Source organism: Perognathus longimembris, chromosome 26, assembly GCF_023159225.1.
Source record: "Perognathus longimembris pacificus isolate PPM17 chromosome 26, ASM2315922v1, whole genome shotgun sequence".
NCBI lineage: Eukaryota > Metazoa > Chordata > Mammalia > Rodentia > Heteromyidae > Perognathus > Perognathus longimembris.
Genome location: NC_063186.1, coordinates 4,259,540 through 4,277,903, shown reverse-complemented (window position 1 = coordinate 4,277,903; position 18,364 = coordinate 4,259,540). Strand labels below are relative to the sequence as shown.

At 38.7% G+C, this 18,364-nt stretch overlaps 1 protein-coding gene across 2 annotated transcripts in view; it reads right to left on the bottom strand.

Moving 5' to 3' along the window:
• The window catches only part of Stag1 (stromal antigen 1), a 150,826-nt gene that overhangs the window by 22,401 nt on the left and 110,061 nt on the right, over positions 1-18,364 (bottom strand). For both annotated transcript variants that reach the window (XM_048334971.1, XM_048334972.1), the window contains 11 exons: positions 17,508-17,606; positions 16,050-16,129; positions 15,225-15,332; positions 13,169-13,283; positions 7,810-7,927; positions 6,253-6,356; positions 5,769-5,861; positions 5,582-5,671; positions 5,242-5,445; positions 3,728-3,798; positions 1,180-1,267 (listed from right to left, as the gene is read on the bottom strand). In XM_048334971.1, the coding sequence (XP_048190928.1) occupies positions 1,180-1,267; positions 3,728-3,798; positions 5,242-5,445; positions 5,582-5,671; positions 5,769-5,861; positions 6,253-6,356; positions 7,810-7,927; positions 13,169-13,283; positions 15,225-15,332; positions 16,050-16,129; positions 17,508-17,606 (1,170 nt within the window). The remainder of the gene's footprint in view (positions 1-1,179; positions 1,268-3,727; positions 3,799-5,241; positions 5,446-5,581; positions 5,672-5,768; positions 5,862-6,252; positions 6,357-7,809; positions 7,928-13,168; positions 13,284-15,224; positions 15,333-16,049; positions 16,130-17,507; positions 17,607-18,364) is intronic.

Sequence of the window (18,364 nt, the reverse complement as noted above, 5' to 3'; positions counted from 1 at the left end):
ACCTGAACTATGTGGCAAAACCCTGTTTCGAAAAACCAAACCAAAGCAAGAATTATTTTTAGCAGTAATACTGTTTCTATAATACAGTTGCCTTTTTTCTGAGGACAAAAAGGAAATATTGCCTAGGTCACCCTCATACTCCTGGTATAAGGATCCTCTTGACTCAGCCTCAAAAACCACTGGGAAGACAGGCTTTAGCACAGTACCTCGTTTCTGGATTAACTTCAACAGGAAATGAGAAGTTTCTTATACCAGTTGCAATGTTTCTCGCTTTAGAATAATAAAGCCTGAATTAAGAGCCCCTATTACTAAATGAGAATTTTTATCCATCACCAAAGCACAGGTGATGTCATGATCAAAGTGGCATTTTGGTCTCCTAAGTACCTGTATTATACAACATAACCACTCCCTTTTTTGATACAGAATGCAGGCAATTCCTGTCTTCCACTCCAATTCTAGGGGAATACCTAGAGTTCTAAAATCTACTAATCTACTAATGCCCCCCCCCCCCAAATTTTGGTTTTATGATAAAACCCAAGTTATGCCTATGGCCTGGCATCATCAGCATGTAGAATGTTCCAGTTTATCATGGGACTGAGACTGGGAGGGTGGTAGGTTGGGGCCAGGCCCTGGGATGACAAGAGGCTGGAAAGAGGTAGACAGAAGCAAGAGGACAGACCTGTCCTAAAAGTGACCAGTGAGAACCAGGGCGGAGATGTGGCTCAGCAGAATCATGCCAGCCTAGCATGTATTGTGTGTGTGTGTGTGATGTTTCATTACATAATAAATTAATCAGACGTTGTCAAGTAATCAATGGTATTTTTCCTAGAAGAAATATATGTTTACGTTAACATTAAACTTTAAAGACATGAACATAACAGTTGTCTAAGTGTTCTAATAATCTCTCAAAGGAGTGGCTGCATTAAAGATTTATCAACTCTGAGCACCTCTGGTTCACACTTGTAATCCTAACTACTCAAGAGGCTGAGATTAAAGGGCTGTAGTTTGAAGTAAGTCCACACAGCAATGTCTTTGAGACTTCATCTCCAAATGATCAGCAAAAAGCTGGGCTGGAGGTATGGCTAAAGATACGGAACCAACAAAAAAAAAATCCTCTTTCTGTGATTTTAGAGAAGCCTAGCTTCCAAAAACAATAAAAGAATATCAGTGAGTGTGTACCTGTTCTGGCATGGCTCCATGTTCAATCCCAGTCTTCAATAATCTGTAGCAATTACCAAACAGATCCCATTTCGTGAGATCGTGAGCACTAAAACAAACAAAAGACACATTACTTTTACAGTGGAAGAAAATGTCAAGTCGCTCATAGTTTCAGTGACTAGAAGAGTGAAATAAGGATAGGGAATGTGGCTTAGTGGTAGAGTGTGCTTGCCTAGCTTTCATGAAGCCCTGGGTTTGAATCCTCAGTACCACATAAACAGAAAAAAACCAGTAGTGGTGCTGTGTGTTCAAGCTGGTAGAGTGCTAGCCTTGAGCTCAGGGACAGTGTCCAGGCCCTGAGTTCAAGCCCCAGGATTAGCCAGAAAGAAGAAAAGAAAAAAGAAGAGGATAAAATAACCACCTTGTGTAGAACTCAGAAAGACCCAAAAGAAACGTGTTCAAGTGTAAAGAAGACCATGATAAATAAGGGCTGACAGTAGGAATTTATGAAAGAAATCAACAACAAAACTTACAAATGTAGCTGAAGGTTTCTATCCCACAGTTATCCTAGGCTCATGTTCCATATAGAGTACCTTGCCCTATTTAGAATATTTTACATTTTAAACATCTACTCACAACTTGAAGACATATAACCATATGCATAGTTTGAAAGAGAGATTTGGACTCATGAAATAAGAGGCTCACGCCTGCATCCTAGCTACTCAGAAAGATGAGATCTGAGGATTGTGGTTCAAAGCCAGCCCATGCAGGAAAGTCCCTTTGAGACTCTTATTTCCAACGAACCACCAGAAAACCTGAAGTGATGCTATGGCTTAAGTGGTAGAGCACTAGCCTTAAGTGATAAAGGTCAAGGACAGCGCCAGACCCTCAGTTCAAGCCCCACAACTGACCCCTTCCCCCCTCCCCCGCCCCCCAAAAAGAGACAAAAAGTAGGGAAAGGGAATACAAGAAAGCTTAAACTGTGACGTGTTTACATGGCCAAAAAACATCTGCGCATAGTTAATAGTGATAATTTTAGGTTCTTCTGAACTCTATTATAGTTCTTTCGATAGTGGTGATCAACTTTTATCTAACAACTAAGTATTTTAAAAATTGGCATATGGGATGGGAGTGTGGCTTAGCGGTAGAGTGCTTGTCTAGCATGCACAAAGGCCTGGTTCCATTCCTCAGCACCACATAAGGCTGGAAGTGGAAGTGGCGCTGTGGCTCAAGTGGTAGAGGGCTAGCCTTGAGCAAAAGAAGCTCAGGGACATTGCCTAGGCCGTGAGTTCAAGACCCAGGACTGGCCAAAAAAAAAAAAAAAAAGGCTTAAATTCCTTATTCAGAGGGTGATTTCACTGTTCTATCTCCCCAGGTTTACACTGTATTCCAATCAATCTCACCCCACCACTCTCCCTAACAAAATACTTTTTTCAAGTTAAGACTTTTCCATAGCATTCCACTTAGATTTCCAACTTTCTTGTCCTTGTGTCCACCCTTCTTTCCATTCTTTCTTTGAGACACTATTTTACTACATTGTGCAGACTGGTCTTGATTTCTTAGGCTCAAGTTGTCTTCTTGACTCAACCTTCCTAGTAGCTAGGATTATAGACAAGCACCACATGTCTAGCTCTAGGCTTAGGCTTAGGTTGCAGAAAGTGGTTTCATAGTTGTAAACCATTCTGTTTCATTTTAATTTTTTTTTTGTCAGTCATGGGGCTTGAACTTAGGGCCCTAAGATTTTTTGCTCAAGGCTAGCACGCTACCATTTTGAACCACAGTGCCACTTCCAGTTTTCTGGTGGTTCACTGGAGATACGAGTGTCTCAGGGACTTTCCTGCTCAGGATGGCTTTGAACCATGATCCTCAGATCTCTTCCTGTGTAGCTAGGATTATAGATGCGAGCCACCAGCGCCAGGCTTCAACCTTTCTTTGACAATAAAGTTCTATTTGCCTTTCTTCATAAAGATACATTTGCCTTATTACGAGTGACATGCAAATTACAACTCGAAAACATACATTTATCAGATCCTTGCTTCCTAATTTAAATCTAGCTATCTATTTAGTAAGAACACAGTAGGTAACTAATGCATCAAGAACTAAGAAAACAAAAAAGCCCAAGAAGCTACTTTCATGCCTTTCTCCAAAATCATGGTTCTTTTTTCAGTATTTAACTGACTAATATGCTTTTAATTAACATTTGTCATGTATATTTTGAAACATGTTAATATTACAAGATGGCTAATGAGAGCTATTATCTCACCTTTTTGTGGTAGGAATACTTAAAAATTGATTTAGTAATTTTCAATAATATAAAAATTGTTATCACTGTCATACTGTAGAATAGACCTGTTGATTTCTTTTGTTAAATATTAATTCCTTTAAGGTTTTAAAACATATTAAGTATATTCATTAATATATATAATAAACGGTAAGCTTCCATATTAGAAAATCTAAGTAATAAAAACAGACTACCACATCTCAGTATTTATCTAAACGTTCTCATTGGGAGATAGGAACATCAAGCTTTGCAATCAATCTGTGTTAGTGTGTATTTTAAATGACATACTTGTGGAAAGAAGTTAACCGCTTTAGAGTGGAAAGAACATTGTAAATATCGTCATCATCAGCTTCTTCACCCTACAAATTAAAAAAAGATGACCTCAGTACCATAATTTACATTTACATTCAAGTTTACGAATCCTTAAATGCCTGAAGAAAAAGTCGTTGTGTAAATCATATAGACTCATTGCCTTGTTCTCTGGTGGCACTGGGGGTTGGACCAGCGTTGGGCACACGCTAGGCAAGCACTCTGCCGCTTCAACCATGCCCGTTCAGACACTTCACCACAGACAAACATAAATAAGGAGAAAAAAATCCCATCACCTAGAGATACCTAGGATTTACATTGAAATAATGTGATATATGACTGCACATTTTCCCAGTTAATATTATATGACAAATTCCTTGAAATTGAAATTGCTGAGTAAAAGGGTCTTTTGGGGGTAGTTCCAGGAACTGACCTGGCAAACACTTCACCAGTGGGCTACACCCCCATGTTGGAAGAGTTTTAAATAGTTTTAAGTTTCAAAACTACTTCTGTAGCTTAAATTAATCACAATAAAAAATCGTGTTAAAAAAACCAGAAGAGTATAAATAGTACAAAAATTCTTTACAAAGTAAGCTATACAGATTAAAGGGAAAAATCTTATCAGCATGACTGTCAGAGCATGAAGTAAAGGATTACCAGATAACCTCATCATAGTTTGGGAAGGGAATTGCAGAAATTATTTAAAAAGTAAGCAACTGGAGATGCCTGTTGCTCTCTTGAGCATACCATTGGATAGCCAGCATCCTCTGTAAGAATACCTAATATGCATCAATACACTGTAATAATCTGGTTAGTATTAAAATACAAATCAGTTCCCAGAATAGGAAACAGGAAAAAACAAACCTATGAGACTTTATTTTAGGTGGTGGCAGAGTTTGAACTCAGGGCTTTACCCCTACTACTATGTCCCTCAATCACATGCTACTATGCCTCTAGTACTTTGTTTCCATTTATTTTTCAGACAGTGTCTTGTGTTTTCGCTAGGCGCAGGCCTACTCTCAAGAATTGTGATTATAGGCAGTGTCATCAGGTCTACTTGCGTGTGCGTGTGCGTGTGCACTGGTACTGGGGGGCTTGACCTCAGGTCATGGAGGCTTTTACATGCAAGGCTGGTGCTCTACTATGGAAGCCACAGCTCCACTCTCTCAGCTTGGTTTTTGAGATCGGACCTTACTAACTTTTTTGTATGTGTGTGCTAAAGCTGTCCTTGAACCACAATCCTGCCACCACTACCTCCTATGTGGTTCAAAGGAGGAGCTTTCTTATTATAAGAGGGGAAAAAAAAAATCCTCTAGAATAAAAATGAAGTATAACTAAGGTGAAGCAGCACGCAGCATTGCGATAACTTGGCTTAAGTTTTGGAAAGAGTAGAAAAGTTTATTTCAAAATGGAAATAATGTATAGCCAAAGCTATAGCTACTTTGAAATATTATCCCAAATTCCTGTGTGTGCATGTTAACCGTGGAACGAACCTCTTGCAACAGGTCTTCCACAGAATGATTGAAGCGGTCCACAAACTCATCAATCAGCTGGCTCCGCGCGACGTCCACTCTGTTCTGGATGGTGTACTCCTCACTGCACAGGATGCTGTAGGTCTTACTGCAGGCTTCCAGCACATCGGACTCCACATGCTTCTCCACCACAAACTTAATCTGCTTCAACAAAGCGTCCAGATGCTGAGGCGGAGAGAAGAAGAAAGGAAAACGGTGGTAGGGATTATTAATGAAAAACAAAGCTTATCTGGCTGCATGAAAATGAAATCATCCAGTTAATAAAAATTTGAGGTGGATTTCAATTTCATAGTGCCCTTACCTTTTCCATTCTGCCTGTGCTGTAGATTTCTAGATCAAAGTATTGAGGAATTTGCAGCAAGTTTGCTACCTTTTCTGCATCTGCAGAGTACTAGAAAGAGAAGCAGCAAAATAAAAATTAGCTACGTGAATCATGCGCTGAAAGTAAACTCACCAACATATTCATAAAACTGAAAATGATACTATACCTTTGATAGTAACATAGGGAGTGTGATGATAAAATGTTCAGTTAGTTTGTTTCTGTCATCAATTTGCGTTTTTCTTTCTTTGGCAGTTAGCACCTAGAAAATCAAAATGGTTAAAAAAAAAAATGTCACGTGCTACCTTAAACAAGCAAGGCACACATGCACAAATATTTCACCTATCCCCAAATGACACAGCTATTAAATAAAAAGAACTTATAAATGAAGTAGGGTACACCTCCCAAGCCTCTCACGTGCTTAATAAAAGATAGGATTATGAAAGTTCTAAAAAAGTCCTGCGTCAGTACCATGACAGAAGCAGGTACAAAAACTATGGGAGCACAAAGAACAGAATTTATCTTTGGAAGATGAGTCTAGTAGACAAGGAAGCCATCAGAGTATGTGTTCCAAAAGCCACTTTGAAGATTCCACACATTTTAGACCATTCTACTGAAAGATCAATTATAGACTTCTCACTGTGCAGACTTACTCTCTTGCCGGTACCTCTTCCCACGGGAGGATGCGCCTCGGCAGCCTGACGGATTGTACACACCATTAACTCTATAAGAGCACTCTCCTGGCGGTCAGACATTGCTAAGGGGAAACACGATACATGAGAATGAGTGAAAAAGTTTACAAGAAACAAATGCTAAAAATGAACACAATGACTGCCAACAATGGAGTAAGTAAGCTCTGTAACCTCTTCCTGTACCTGGCCTCTTTCTTAATGCCATGCATCTGAAGCTTTTGTTGTTACTTCTTTTTACATCATTTCAAGGCTTGTATGGTAGGCTTTTCCTTTTCTCTTTTTAAATAAAAGGATCTTGTTATATATTTTAAAACTAGTAAGACACTGTAATGTCTTTCAAGTCATATATATAGTGTACATAAGCATATCTGACACATACATTACACAATTTACATATTATATATGTACACATATTTATTTACATACATTTATATACACATATAAAATGTTTGTACACGTAGTTATATACAATATATACACATATTGTATATAGTTATAAATTATACCTTATTACCTTACTTATATACCATAATTTAGTGAACCTTCTCTCCTACTTTTGGTCAAGTATTTCCAGGTTTTGGCACCATGAAAAATGCTGCGGTAAGCATCATTAATACACAGGTGCTCATATATTTGTTGCAATTTATACCAGTAACTGCTATGGTGGTAACAGTTCATGCCTTTTATCCCTGCCAGCACTGGCTGTCATAAACTGTTTATGCCAGTTCAATGGCTGTCAAGTGATATTTTGTTATTATTTTATTCCTATCTACTAATCAGTGAAGTAGAATATATATTATTCTAAGGTTTTCTTTCTCTGGAAATGAAGGTCTCATTATGTTGCTATAGCTAGACTTGCATCAATGAATGGGCTTAAGTGATCCTTATACTCTGCTCTTCTGAGTATGAGACTGAGTAACTGGAATGGATTTCTGTCACGAACTTCTAGGATTTCTGTGCATTTGCTATGATAAAACAAGCTGTTAATAAACTGTAGATTAAAAATTTTATTGTCAAACTATAGATTTTGAACACTGTTTTCACTGGGCTTATAGAAGGGTACAGTTATGTCTTTTTTTCTTAGCTAGAGCTCTATTCTCTACTTCTCTTCCTGTTTTTGACAGTGTCCGCAATTCTTCCCTCAACCTTGGCTCTGATTTTCCTCATAAGCTAACTTCTTCTTTAATATTTTTACTATTGCTTCTCATAAAATTTACCTGTAAATGTAGCAAGAAGATTCAGGACAAACTATTTTATTTTTTTACAGTAAGTACATCAGGACTTCGTGTCTCAAATGAATATCAAGAAAGGAAAGTTGACACGCAGATCTTTAAAACATTTGAATCACAGCAAAGTATACTATGAAGATATTTTAGAACATCCTTCTTTGCTATACAAAATAAATTCTCTTGACAAAAAACACATGGCACCTGCGTACACTCTTTTTAAGAAGTGACCAGTAGAAGAAGACATGATTGTTGATGGAAACCTAACAATCAACTTGTTAAAATACTGTACCTTCCTCTCCTTGAACAGGTTCTTCTAGTAGCAACTCTGTCATGCATTCCCAGTCTTTCAACAGTTCTTGAGAACTTTCCCACAAGCTGTCCACTAAGTAGGCTGCATGTTCATGTAACTAAAATGAACAAACCAAAGGCAATTAAGGAATATATAGTAAACTGCTAATAGTATTCTAAGTTAATAACAAACTGTTCTACTGGGTCCAATGACATCATGTATAGATGAGGAAACAGTAGATAGCTTGTTAGCCAAACTCTTGAAATTTTAAGCAGATTCTAAGCTATTTTCACTATTCCTGGTTGTTTGTGTGTGTATGTCCGTGTGTGCACACGCATGTGCATGTGCACCCTGCTTGTACTGGGGCTTGAACTCAGGGCCTCATGCTCTTGCTTAGCTTTACTGCTCAAGGCTGGTGCTCTGCCATTTAAGCCATCTCTTCATTTCTACCTCTTGGCTGGTTAATTGGAGATAGGAGTCTCACAGACTATTCTGCCTGAATTGGCTTCGAATCTTGATCCTTATGCCTCAGCTTCCTGCATAGCTAAGATCATAGGGCTAAACCACTGGCACTTGGATTGTTTTTCCAAAAGAACATGAATCACTTCTCCAAATTCCGTTTGAAATTTCACTAACAGCCTTACTTAATATTTTTGCCATGGTCCAAAATGTAAGGTACTCCCTCCTCTCTCCTCTTTTCTAATCTCATTTCCTCATATCAACTTCATTTTGTTATTCATTACTCACTTGACAATATATCCTTTAAAACCATGTTGCCATACTGAACACATATAAGTTTCTCATTAAACACTCCACACCAAACTCTTATGCTTGCTAGTCAATAAATCTTGGATGATACCAAAAAGGAATGGTACCAAAGAAGACTGCAGGGAACCTGAGTACAAAACATCCTGGCATTACTTCAGTTTCTGATACTCAAATTTTCTTTCAACCTTTGTATAAATGAGCCGCCAACCTTTAAGGCTCATGATGCCCAACTCTAAACCACCCTCTTGAGATCAGTACATTTCAAACTAGATTGCAACCCATTATTGGGTTGCTAAAACTAATTTGTGCTCTGAGAAGACTGAAGAGCGAAAAAATAACACATTGGAAGAAAAAAGCACATCAACGGATAAATATTATTTTGCTTTTCCAATGGTGGTCAAACCCAGGGCCTTGTGTGTGTAGGCCATGGCTCCGCAACTGAGCTAACATCTGCCCTCAACTATTATTTGTCATGTGCTTGCAATGGTGAGGGAAAAAGATTTTCTCATCAGAAGCCAATAAAGAATGAAGGCCACCTTGTATTTATTTTTGTACTAGTCCTGGGGCTTGAATTCATGGCCTGGGCACTGTCCCTGGCATCTTTTGCTCAAGGCTAGCGCTCTACCACTTGAGCCACAGCACCACTTCTGGCTTTTTCTATATATGTGATGCTGAGGAATCAAACCCAGGGCCTTTTATGCATGGTAGGCAAGTGCTCTACCACTAAGCCGCATTCCCCACTCACAAAGTTGACTTTTTAGACCTGCTTGTTATCCACTGTTATTACACTGGCACATTTATTAGCACCTGAACTGGTTTTCTTCTTCCATTCTTAACTGTATATTCTTAACTTCAATTTGAATTTTGATGACCATTTAATGCTCTCTTTTTTTTTTTTTTGTGGGTTTTTTGTTGTTGTGGCTGTTGTTTTGCCAGTCCTGGGGCTTGGACTCAGGGCCTGAGCACTATCCCTGGATTCTTTTTTTTTTTTTTGGCCAGTCCTGGGGCTTGGACTCAGGGCCTGAGCACTGTCCCTGGCTTCTTTTTGCTCAAGGCTAACACTCTGTCACTTGAGCCACAGTGCCACTTCTGGCCGTTTGCTGTATACGTGGTACTGGGGAATTGAACCCAAGGCTTCATGTATAAGAGGCAAGCACTTTACCACTAGGCCATATCCCCAGCCCTAATGCTCTCTTTTTTGGCCTTAATTCTGCATTAAAAACAAAAAAAAATTTGAATGCCCTGGTTCCAGAAAGCCTCAGAAAAACACACTCAGTCACCCAAAGATCCACAAAAACCAAAGGAAATAATACAAATGGCATTTTTGCTTGCAAAGAACATAGGCATGGCTTGCAATAAGGTACCTTCAAACTTTCCAAAATTACATCCTAAAAAACTGTTTTTCAACCATCGGTCTTCTGTTGCTTTGATCTTTAGAGATCTATAGGAAACTGTAGTTTTTAAAAAGTGATTTTGGGGGCTGGGGATATGGCCTAGTGGCAAGAGAGCTTGCCTCGTATACATGAGGCCCTGGGTTCGATTCCCTAGCACCACATATACAGAAAACGGCCAGAAGTGGCGCTGTGGCTCAAGTGGCAGAGTGCTAGCCTTGAGCAAAAAGAAGACAGGGACAGTGCTCAGGCCCTGAGTTCAAGGCCCAGGACTGGCCAAAAAAAAAAAAAAAAGTAATTTTGTATTTTTTAAATTTAATTTTGTTGTCAAAGTGATGTACAGAGAGGTTACAGTTCCATAGGTAAGGTAGTGAATAATTTCTTGTCAAACTTGTTACCTCCTCCCTCATTTTTCTCCCATTCTCTCTCCTCCCAACTCATAGTTAATTTCTACCATATTGTCTTGTGAGTATTGCTGTTGCATTGGTTTGCCTTTTATCCTTTGTCTGAGCATTTTGATGTTCCCCTTCTCTTCCCTAATCCAGATAAACGTGCATTCCCTGCCCCTCCCCCCCCATGTATGGTTTAGCCCCTGTTGTCACTGTATTTGGTTTTGGTACCCTGGGTATTGTATATGTGTTTATCTGATTTTCTAGTTTTGCCTGACGGGGCTATGAATGTATCCATCTTTTCTCATTTCCTTTATAGCTTCCACAAATTCCTCACTGTTTGGGTCAACTGGTCATAACAAATAATTTATAAGCTATATAAGCTTCCCATATTACTGAGCCTAAAATATCTATAAATACTTCTATACTGGATCTTCACTGTTACAGAACTACTGAAATAGTCACCAATGACTTTGAAGAACGTAAAATTTTAATTATAAGCTTCTTTCTCCCTATTTAAAAAAACTCACCACACGTTGCACAATAAACTGCCTATAAACCTGTGTAAACCACAGGAATCAACTCATTACACTCAAATATCATGTACCACTGGCATGCATCTAAAATCCAATGGACTTTGTCACTTGAAATTAGTAATTGCCATAAAAGCTGGAGTTGTTGAAAATGTCACTTTTTGATGCAAAGGAAAATTAAAAAGTAGTTTAGAAAGATCTCCTAATTTTCTTAATTTTACACGAAAGGTAAACTTCCAGCATCTAAAATTCTATTATTAAAACATTACCAATTCATATTCCCGTAAAACAAAGAAAAACAGTAATTCAATCATTGAAGCCAGTTAAATGATCTGCAACTCATTGATTATTCTTTATGAGCTCTCAGTCCATCAACTCAACATTTATGAGGCTCTTACTAAAATGTTATTAATTACATGTCTGTACAGTAAAACAAAGAGGAACTCAGTCTCATTCCAACATGGCTGGAACGCCATCATACTAAAAGAATCCAGCCTCAGTAATGTATTTAACTGTTAAGTGTACACTAACGCAACAGGGTAAGAACAATTTCCACCAACAATGTTTCATGTAAAATACAGGCCAATGTAAAGACCATGAACCAACCAGAACCCTTAAATACAGTTTGCAGTAGCTTCTGCAGCAAACAAGAATGTCATACAGGAAAACTGGGAAATATGCTGTGATACCGTACGTCTGTCCATCCTTCCTTTCCCCTCTTTTTATCTTTCTTTCCTCTCTCCTTCCTTCCTTTTATTCACCACTGTTTTACTCTGTCTAAACTTAAGAGATGGGACAACTGAGTGACATAGGATGTTTGTCTTGAAGTTTTCTTTTTTGGCCAGTCCTGGGGCTTGGACTCAGGGCCTGAGCACTGTCCCTAGCTTCTTCTTGCTCAAGGCTAGCACTCTGCCACTTGAACCACAGCGCCACTTCTGGCCATTTTCTGTATATGTGGTGCTGGGGAATCCAACCTAGGGCCTCATGTATATGAGGCAAGCACTCTTGCCACTAGGCCATATCCCCAGCCCTGTCTTGAAGTTTTAACACTGTTTTTAACATTAGCAAATAGCAGAAAACACAAGGACTGAACAGTGTTTTTATCTTTATTATGCACAGAGAATGGCCAGTATGAGCTAGAAACTGGTTAGAAACGCAGAATGTGCTGGTCCCACTTGAGTCACTGAATCACACCGGTACTTTTAATAAGTTGCCCTGGTAGGCAGTACGCAGTCAAAACATTCTTAGTCAATTATTCCCTTCCTCTTTTCTCTTCCAGGTTTCCCTTATCTCCTTACTCCCCAGTACTCTCTTATTTTTTCAGAATTCACTAGGGAATTCATTCAGGCTGGCTTTGAACTTGCTAGGTAGGTAGTCCAGGCTGAACTTGAATTTGTGCTTCTCCTCAGTGTCCCCAAATCAAAATTTAATTTTAATTTAATTTTCCAAATTAAAAATGCATCTTAGATTTTCACATTTTCTTTGCTCTTTTCTCAATTCTCAGTTCCAAACTCAGTGCATGTTAGTTGTCATGCTAGTAGTAGGAAATACAGATAGAAGTACCAAAAAACACTTTACTCAGCAAAGTAAGCTGTACTTTTGGTCCTGGTAACATACTAGTGTAAATCATAATGATGATTGACAACTGGATACTAACGGAATTGTACAACTATCATTTAAAACATCTAAACTTCACACTTTCCCTTTTCAGTATTAAACACTTTCCAAACAAGTAAAAACTAACGTTTTTAACAGCTTGACAAGTTCCACCGCTTTGCTTGTTTCTGGTGCTGGAAAGTGAACCAAGAGCTGTCTGTGTACATGTTAGCCAAGCACTCTACCACTCAACCACAATACTAGCCCTCAGACTGCTGAATAATATAACTTAAAAGGGGTATATATACACCCACACAAGAAAAAACAGGAAAATATTTTCAAGAATGTAGTACTGCATTTCTACAACAGTTGAAAGTTTAATAATTACCAGTATATATTCAATGTTGAGCCATACTTGCATATATAGTCAGAACTTCTTCCCACACAAATTATTGAGTATTGATTTCATAATCAAGAACTCATGGGGTGACAATGATCGAGATGCACTGAACTCATCATCTGAGTTACTGAATTGAAGCCTCTTTGTACAACTACTTGATAAAAAGGAGCTCATCAAGGAAATTAAATAGGAAACTGGCTTGTTTTCCATTGATCAACATAATCCTAATTGATCACAAGGAATTAAATAACATAGGAAAAAATAAAATAGGAAAAAATTTACCTCACTTTCAAGAAAGAAAAGAACAAGCATCCTGATGAGGTTCCCATTTGGACTGTTCCTTCCTCTCCTCTTTGCTAATGCTTCTTCCGCTTGTGGATCATGCCTGCTAAACAGCCTGCAAAGAGAAAGAGAAACAAGAAAGGGTGTTACAATTCACATAGAGACAAATTTGTTTTTTTTTTTCTTTTACCACCCTAGTAACTACACTTCAGTGTTGTTAAATAAAAATGACAATATCAGAGATCAGATTACCAATCTAGTTCGATGCAATTGGAACTGAAGCCTATATGGGTCAAAAGGCTAGATCTGGAAAAAAAAAATTGTATAGTACAACCATACAGAAAATGTAGTCGGGCGCTGGTGATTCACAACTGTCATCCTAGCTACTCAGGAGACTGAGATCTGAGGATTATGGTTCAAAGCCAGCCAAGGCAGGAAAATCTTGTGAGATTTACCTCCAATTAATCACAGGAAAACAAAAACCAGAAGTGGCACTGTGGCTCAAAGTGGTAGAGCTCCAGCCGTAAGTGAAAAAGCTCAGGGACAGCACCCAGTCCCTAAGTTCAACCCCCCATACCCCCCAAACACACACACTCTCTCTCTCTCTCTCTCTCAATAATGATAAAGGTATACCTTTCTGGATTTCCATGTGAAATATTTCAATAAAAAAATTCAACCAATGTTTCAAATTTCCTCATACAATACAGATACTTAAATATTGAGAAATGCTTCACTCTATTCTATTCACATGAGTGACTGGCAAGCTCAATGTTATTTGGAACTTATGCAACAGAGACTAGAAACACAGCTAGTGGTAGCGTGCTTGCTCAGCATGTGTGAACTGCCCTGATGTTCATGCCTGTAAACTTTGACTTTCTTCTTCTTGAATTTCATTACCAGAATAACTAAGATCTGGCTACCAGTTACAAAAAGGTTCTTACCAGAGACTTTACCGGCTTTAAATAGTACAACTGAGTACAGAATCATTTGTTATTGCAACAGTAAAATTCAAAAGCTAGAATGCCAGGACTGCTCATTATCAAAGTTATCATGGCTGCCCAGTGCATGATTTACCACTTTTATGCTCCTTCATAAAATTCAAAGTCCATAATCACAGAGTATTGTAATAGACTAGAAGGTCCACCTGCCAATAACCAAAGCTACTATTTTAAACCTATAAACCATATAAATAATGAAGGACAAGATGCAATTAAAAATGTACACACTAGAAGAATGAACTACTCTACCAATAACTGTAGGATTATACATTCATCCACAATTGAAAATATATTTCTAACAAATGTTTATATTCATAAGCTTTCAATAGTTCAGTGGTTTGCCAAAAATGCTAAGAAATTTAAATAAACTATAATATACATAAAACTATCAGAATCAGTAGATATTACTGATTAGAATCATCTTCATCGCGAGAGAGAAGTAGGGAAAAAAATAAAACCTGAAAATTTGTGAGATCTAAGGTGCTACCACTACATTTAGATTACAAACGTTGAAAGGTAGATATTTCAAAGGGAGGAAAAAAAAGACTGGGTGAAACTTTTATAAACCTCATGAGAGTCCCTAATCTCCACTCCCATTCCCATCTAGAACCACCCTTTCAGGTTACAGGATGAGGAGTTAAGATATGATTCGTGGGTGGGGTGTGTGTGTGTGTGTGTGTGTGTGTGTCTGTGTGTGTGTTAGGATGAGGAGTTAAGATATGATTCGTGGGTGGTGTGTGTGTGGTGTGTTAGGATGAGGAGTTAAGATATGATTTGTGGGTGGTGTGTGTGTGTGTGTCAGGATGAGGAGTTAAGATATGATTCATGGGTGGGGGGTGGGGGGTGTGTGTGTGTGTGTGTCAGGATGAGGAGTTAAGATATGATTCGTGGGTGGGGGTGTGGGCGTGCGTGCGCACGCGCGCGCTGGAAAACAATCACAGCTCCTGAGCTGCTGGGAAATGTACCCCGCCTCAGCACTGTGTTCAGACACTATTACTCCTTTCTATGAGTTCTAAAATCAGTACACAAAAGTACAACATGCTTTCAAACACACTTACTTTTTGTGAAGGAACTCTCCAGCTGCCACAGCGACAGGGCGATGTGCTGAATATACCAAATGGTAAACATTTTCACAGTCTTCATTGGAAAGGGCTTCTTCGCTTCCACTGAAATGTTCAGAACCAAAACCATGCTTGCTTTTAGTTTTACCTTTATTTAAAACTGACAGCTTTCTTTATCTTACTTTGAAAGCATTTCCCTTTATGATATGTTAGATACAATTCAAAAAAATAAAGATAAAACAAGGGCTGGGGATATGGCCTAGTGGCAAGAGCGCTTGCCTCGTATACTTGAAGCCCTGGGTTCGATTCCCTAGCACCACATATACAGAAAATGGCCAGAAGTGGCACTGTGGCTCAAGTGGCAGAGTGCTAGCCTTGAGCAAAAAGAAGCCAGGGACAGTGCTCAGGCCCTGAGTCCAAGCCCCAGGACTGGCAAAAAAAAAAAAGATAAAACAAGAGAATAGGGCTGGGGATATGGCCTAGTGGCAAGAGTGCCTGCCTCATATACATGAGGCCCTGGGTTCGATTCCCCAGCACCACAAATACAGAAAATGGCCAGAAGTGGCGCTGTGGCTCAAGTGGCAGAGTGCTAGCCTTGAGCAAAAAGAAGCCAGGGACACAGTGCTCAGGCCCTGAGTCCAAGCCCCAGGACTGACCAAAAAAAAAACAAGAGAATAACATCTATATAATTCTTCTATAAGCTTATATCCATAGACAAAGACATTAATAATAACTCAGATGAAATGATGAAATATATTAGAAATGCTAGAAAAAAGGCATGTCATGTCAGAAGATTAATGTAGTAACAGATATTACACTTACTGAAGTATCAGAGTAACCAATCGAATAGCTTCCACAGCAACATCATATTCTTTATCAAGTGTCATTGATACAATGCGATCCTGAAAAAAATTATAAATGAACTGTGGTATAAATAAGCCAGAGAAATGTATTCTAGGGTGCATATACCACAGTGGGAACAGTAAATGGAAAACTTCACTACTGAAACTGTATTATCATAGTTCTTACATAAAGGGGGAGTTGTATATTTATTAATTTAAGATCTTCCTCATCAACTGTTTTTTTTTGTTTCGTTTTTTTTTTTCCTTTGGGGGGGGCGGAGGTCCTGAGGTTGAACTCAGGGCCTGGGTACTGTCTTTGAGCTTTTTCAGCTGGAGGCTTGTGCTCTGTCACTTGAGACACAGTTCCACTTCTGGCTTTTTTGGGGTGACTAAGTGGAAATAAGAGTCTCACAGACTTTACTGCCCAGGATGGCTTTGAATTGCAATCCTCATATTTTAGCTTCCTGAGTGCTAGGATTACAGGCATATGAGCCACTAACACCCAGCTTATCATATTAATATACTATAAATACCTAGCTTAAACCAGAGAGCCTTCTTTCAAAGGCATGAAATAGGGCTGGGAATATGGCCTAGTGGCAAGAGTGCTTGCTTCATATCCCTGAAGCCCTGGGTTCGATTCCCCAGCACCACATATATAGAAAATGGCCAGAAGTGGCACTGTGGCTCAAGTTGGCAGAGTGCTATCCTTGAGCAGAAAGGAGCCAGGGACAGTGCTCAGGCCCTGAGTTCAAGGCCCAGGACTGGCAAAAAAAAAAAAAAAAGATTAACCTCAAAGGCATGAAATAAGAAGACATGCCAGGCACTGATGGTTCACAGCTGTAATCCTAGCTACTCAGGAGGCTGAGATCTGATGATAGCAGTTCAAAGCCAGCCCGAGCAGGAAAATCCCTGAGGTTCTTATCTCTAATAAACTACTTAGAAAAGGACAGAGTGGCTCTCTGGCTCAAGTACTAGAGCGCCAGCCTTGAGCAAAAAGAGGCTCAAGGACAGTGCCCAGGCCCAGAGTTCAAGCCCCAGGACTAACAAAAAAAAAGGAACACATTGGACACATCTGTTGTAAAGCAAGATGGACGTATCTACTTAAGAGGAACTATGTAGAATTCATAATTATTGTTAATTAGAATGACGATGTCTCCATCATTGAGAAAGTTAAAAAAATAAATGATGAAAGCGGAGGTGGGGTGGGGTGGGAGTGGCTTGAGGGGAGGGATGGTGGGAGAAAAATGAGGAAGTAGGTAACAAGTAAGACAAGAAATGTACTAACTACCTAAGTATGTAACTGTAACCCCTCTGTATATCATCTTGACAATAAAACGAGGAACTAAATACTTGCTGTGGTAGGTAATGTCATTTGTCACATTAGCTACACCTGGCATGTGTAAAGTAGAAAGCAAAAATCATCATTCTTGATACTGACCTTGAATCGATTAGTAAATAGCTCCAATTTGGGGAATAACTCTCTGTTGGTATATAGGCTCTGGAGAGCTTTCAAACACTTCAGTCTGACTTCCCCTTGCTTCAAAAATACCAAAAAAATAGTCAATTCCATGCCACAAGAATTAAAAAAAAAAACCACCTTAAAACTACATGAAGATTAACATAAATTTCAGATTAACCATTCATATTACATTACAAGATAAGACTGGGTAGTACGTAGTCTGTGTTGAACTTACTCTTAACAAAAAATACACTGCAAATTGCTTAGTTAACCTTTTCAAACTTATATCAATGTTGACAGATTATGAAGTATTATTCATATTGTCCTGAAGTCCTTAGAATTTTTAATCTATATTATAATCAGAGAAGGTGATGTTCATTTTTCCTATATATAATTATGGAATAATCCTGTAGAAACACAGTTTCGTTTTAAAGGATCATCATGTATTAATGCAACAAATATTTACTAGAGCTTCTCATATCCCTACAAGAGCAGCTAGGGAAACCAAAGAGTAAAAGGAAAATATTTAAACGAGTCCTGGGGATGTTATTTGCTGGCAGGACGTTTTCTAGATAGTCATTAACTTAAGAGTACTGGTTGTTGGTCATCAATCATTGAAGACCATCTAGAAATCTAGACAATTTTCTCAAAAGGATTCAGAAACAAATGAAACTTCTATGCTCCAGTAATAATGTTGGCAAGCACAGGAATGTTCATGCATCACTCTTGTATGCTGACTTACATCCTTCAGATATATGCCCAGGAATGGTATAGCAAGACCATGAACATTGCATTTAAATAAAACTATATGCACTACATGTACTTTAAGAATATTG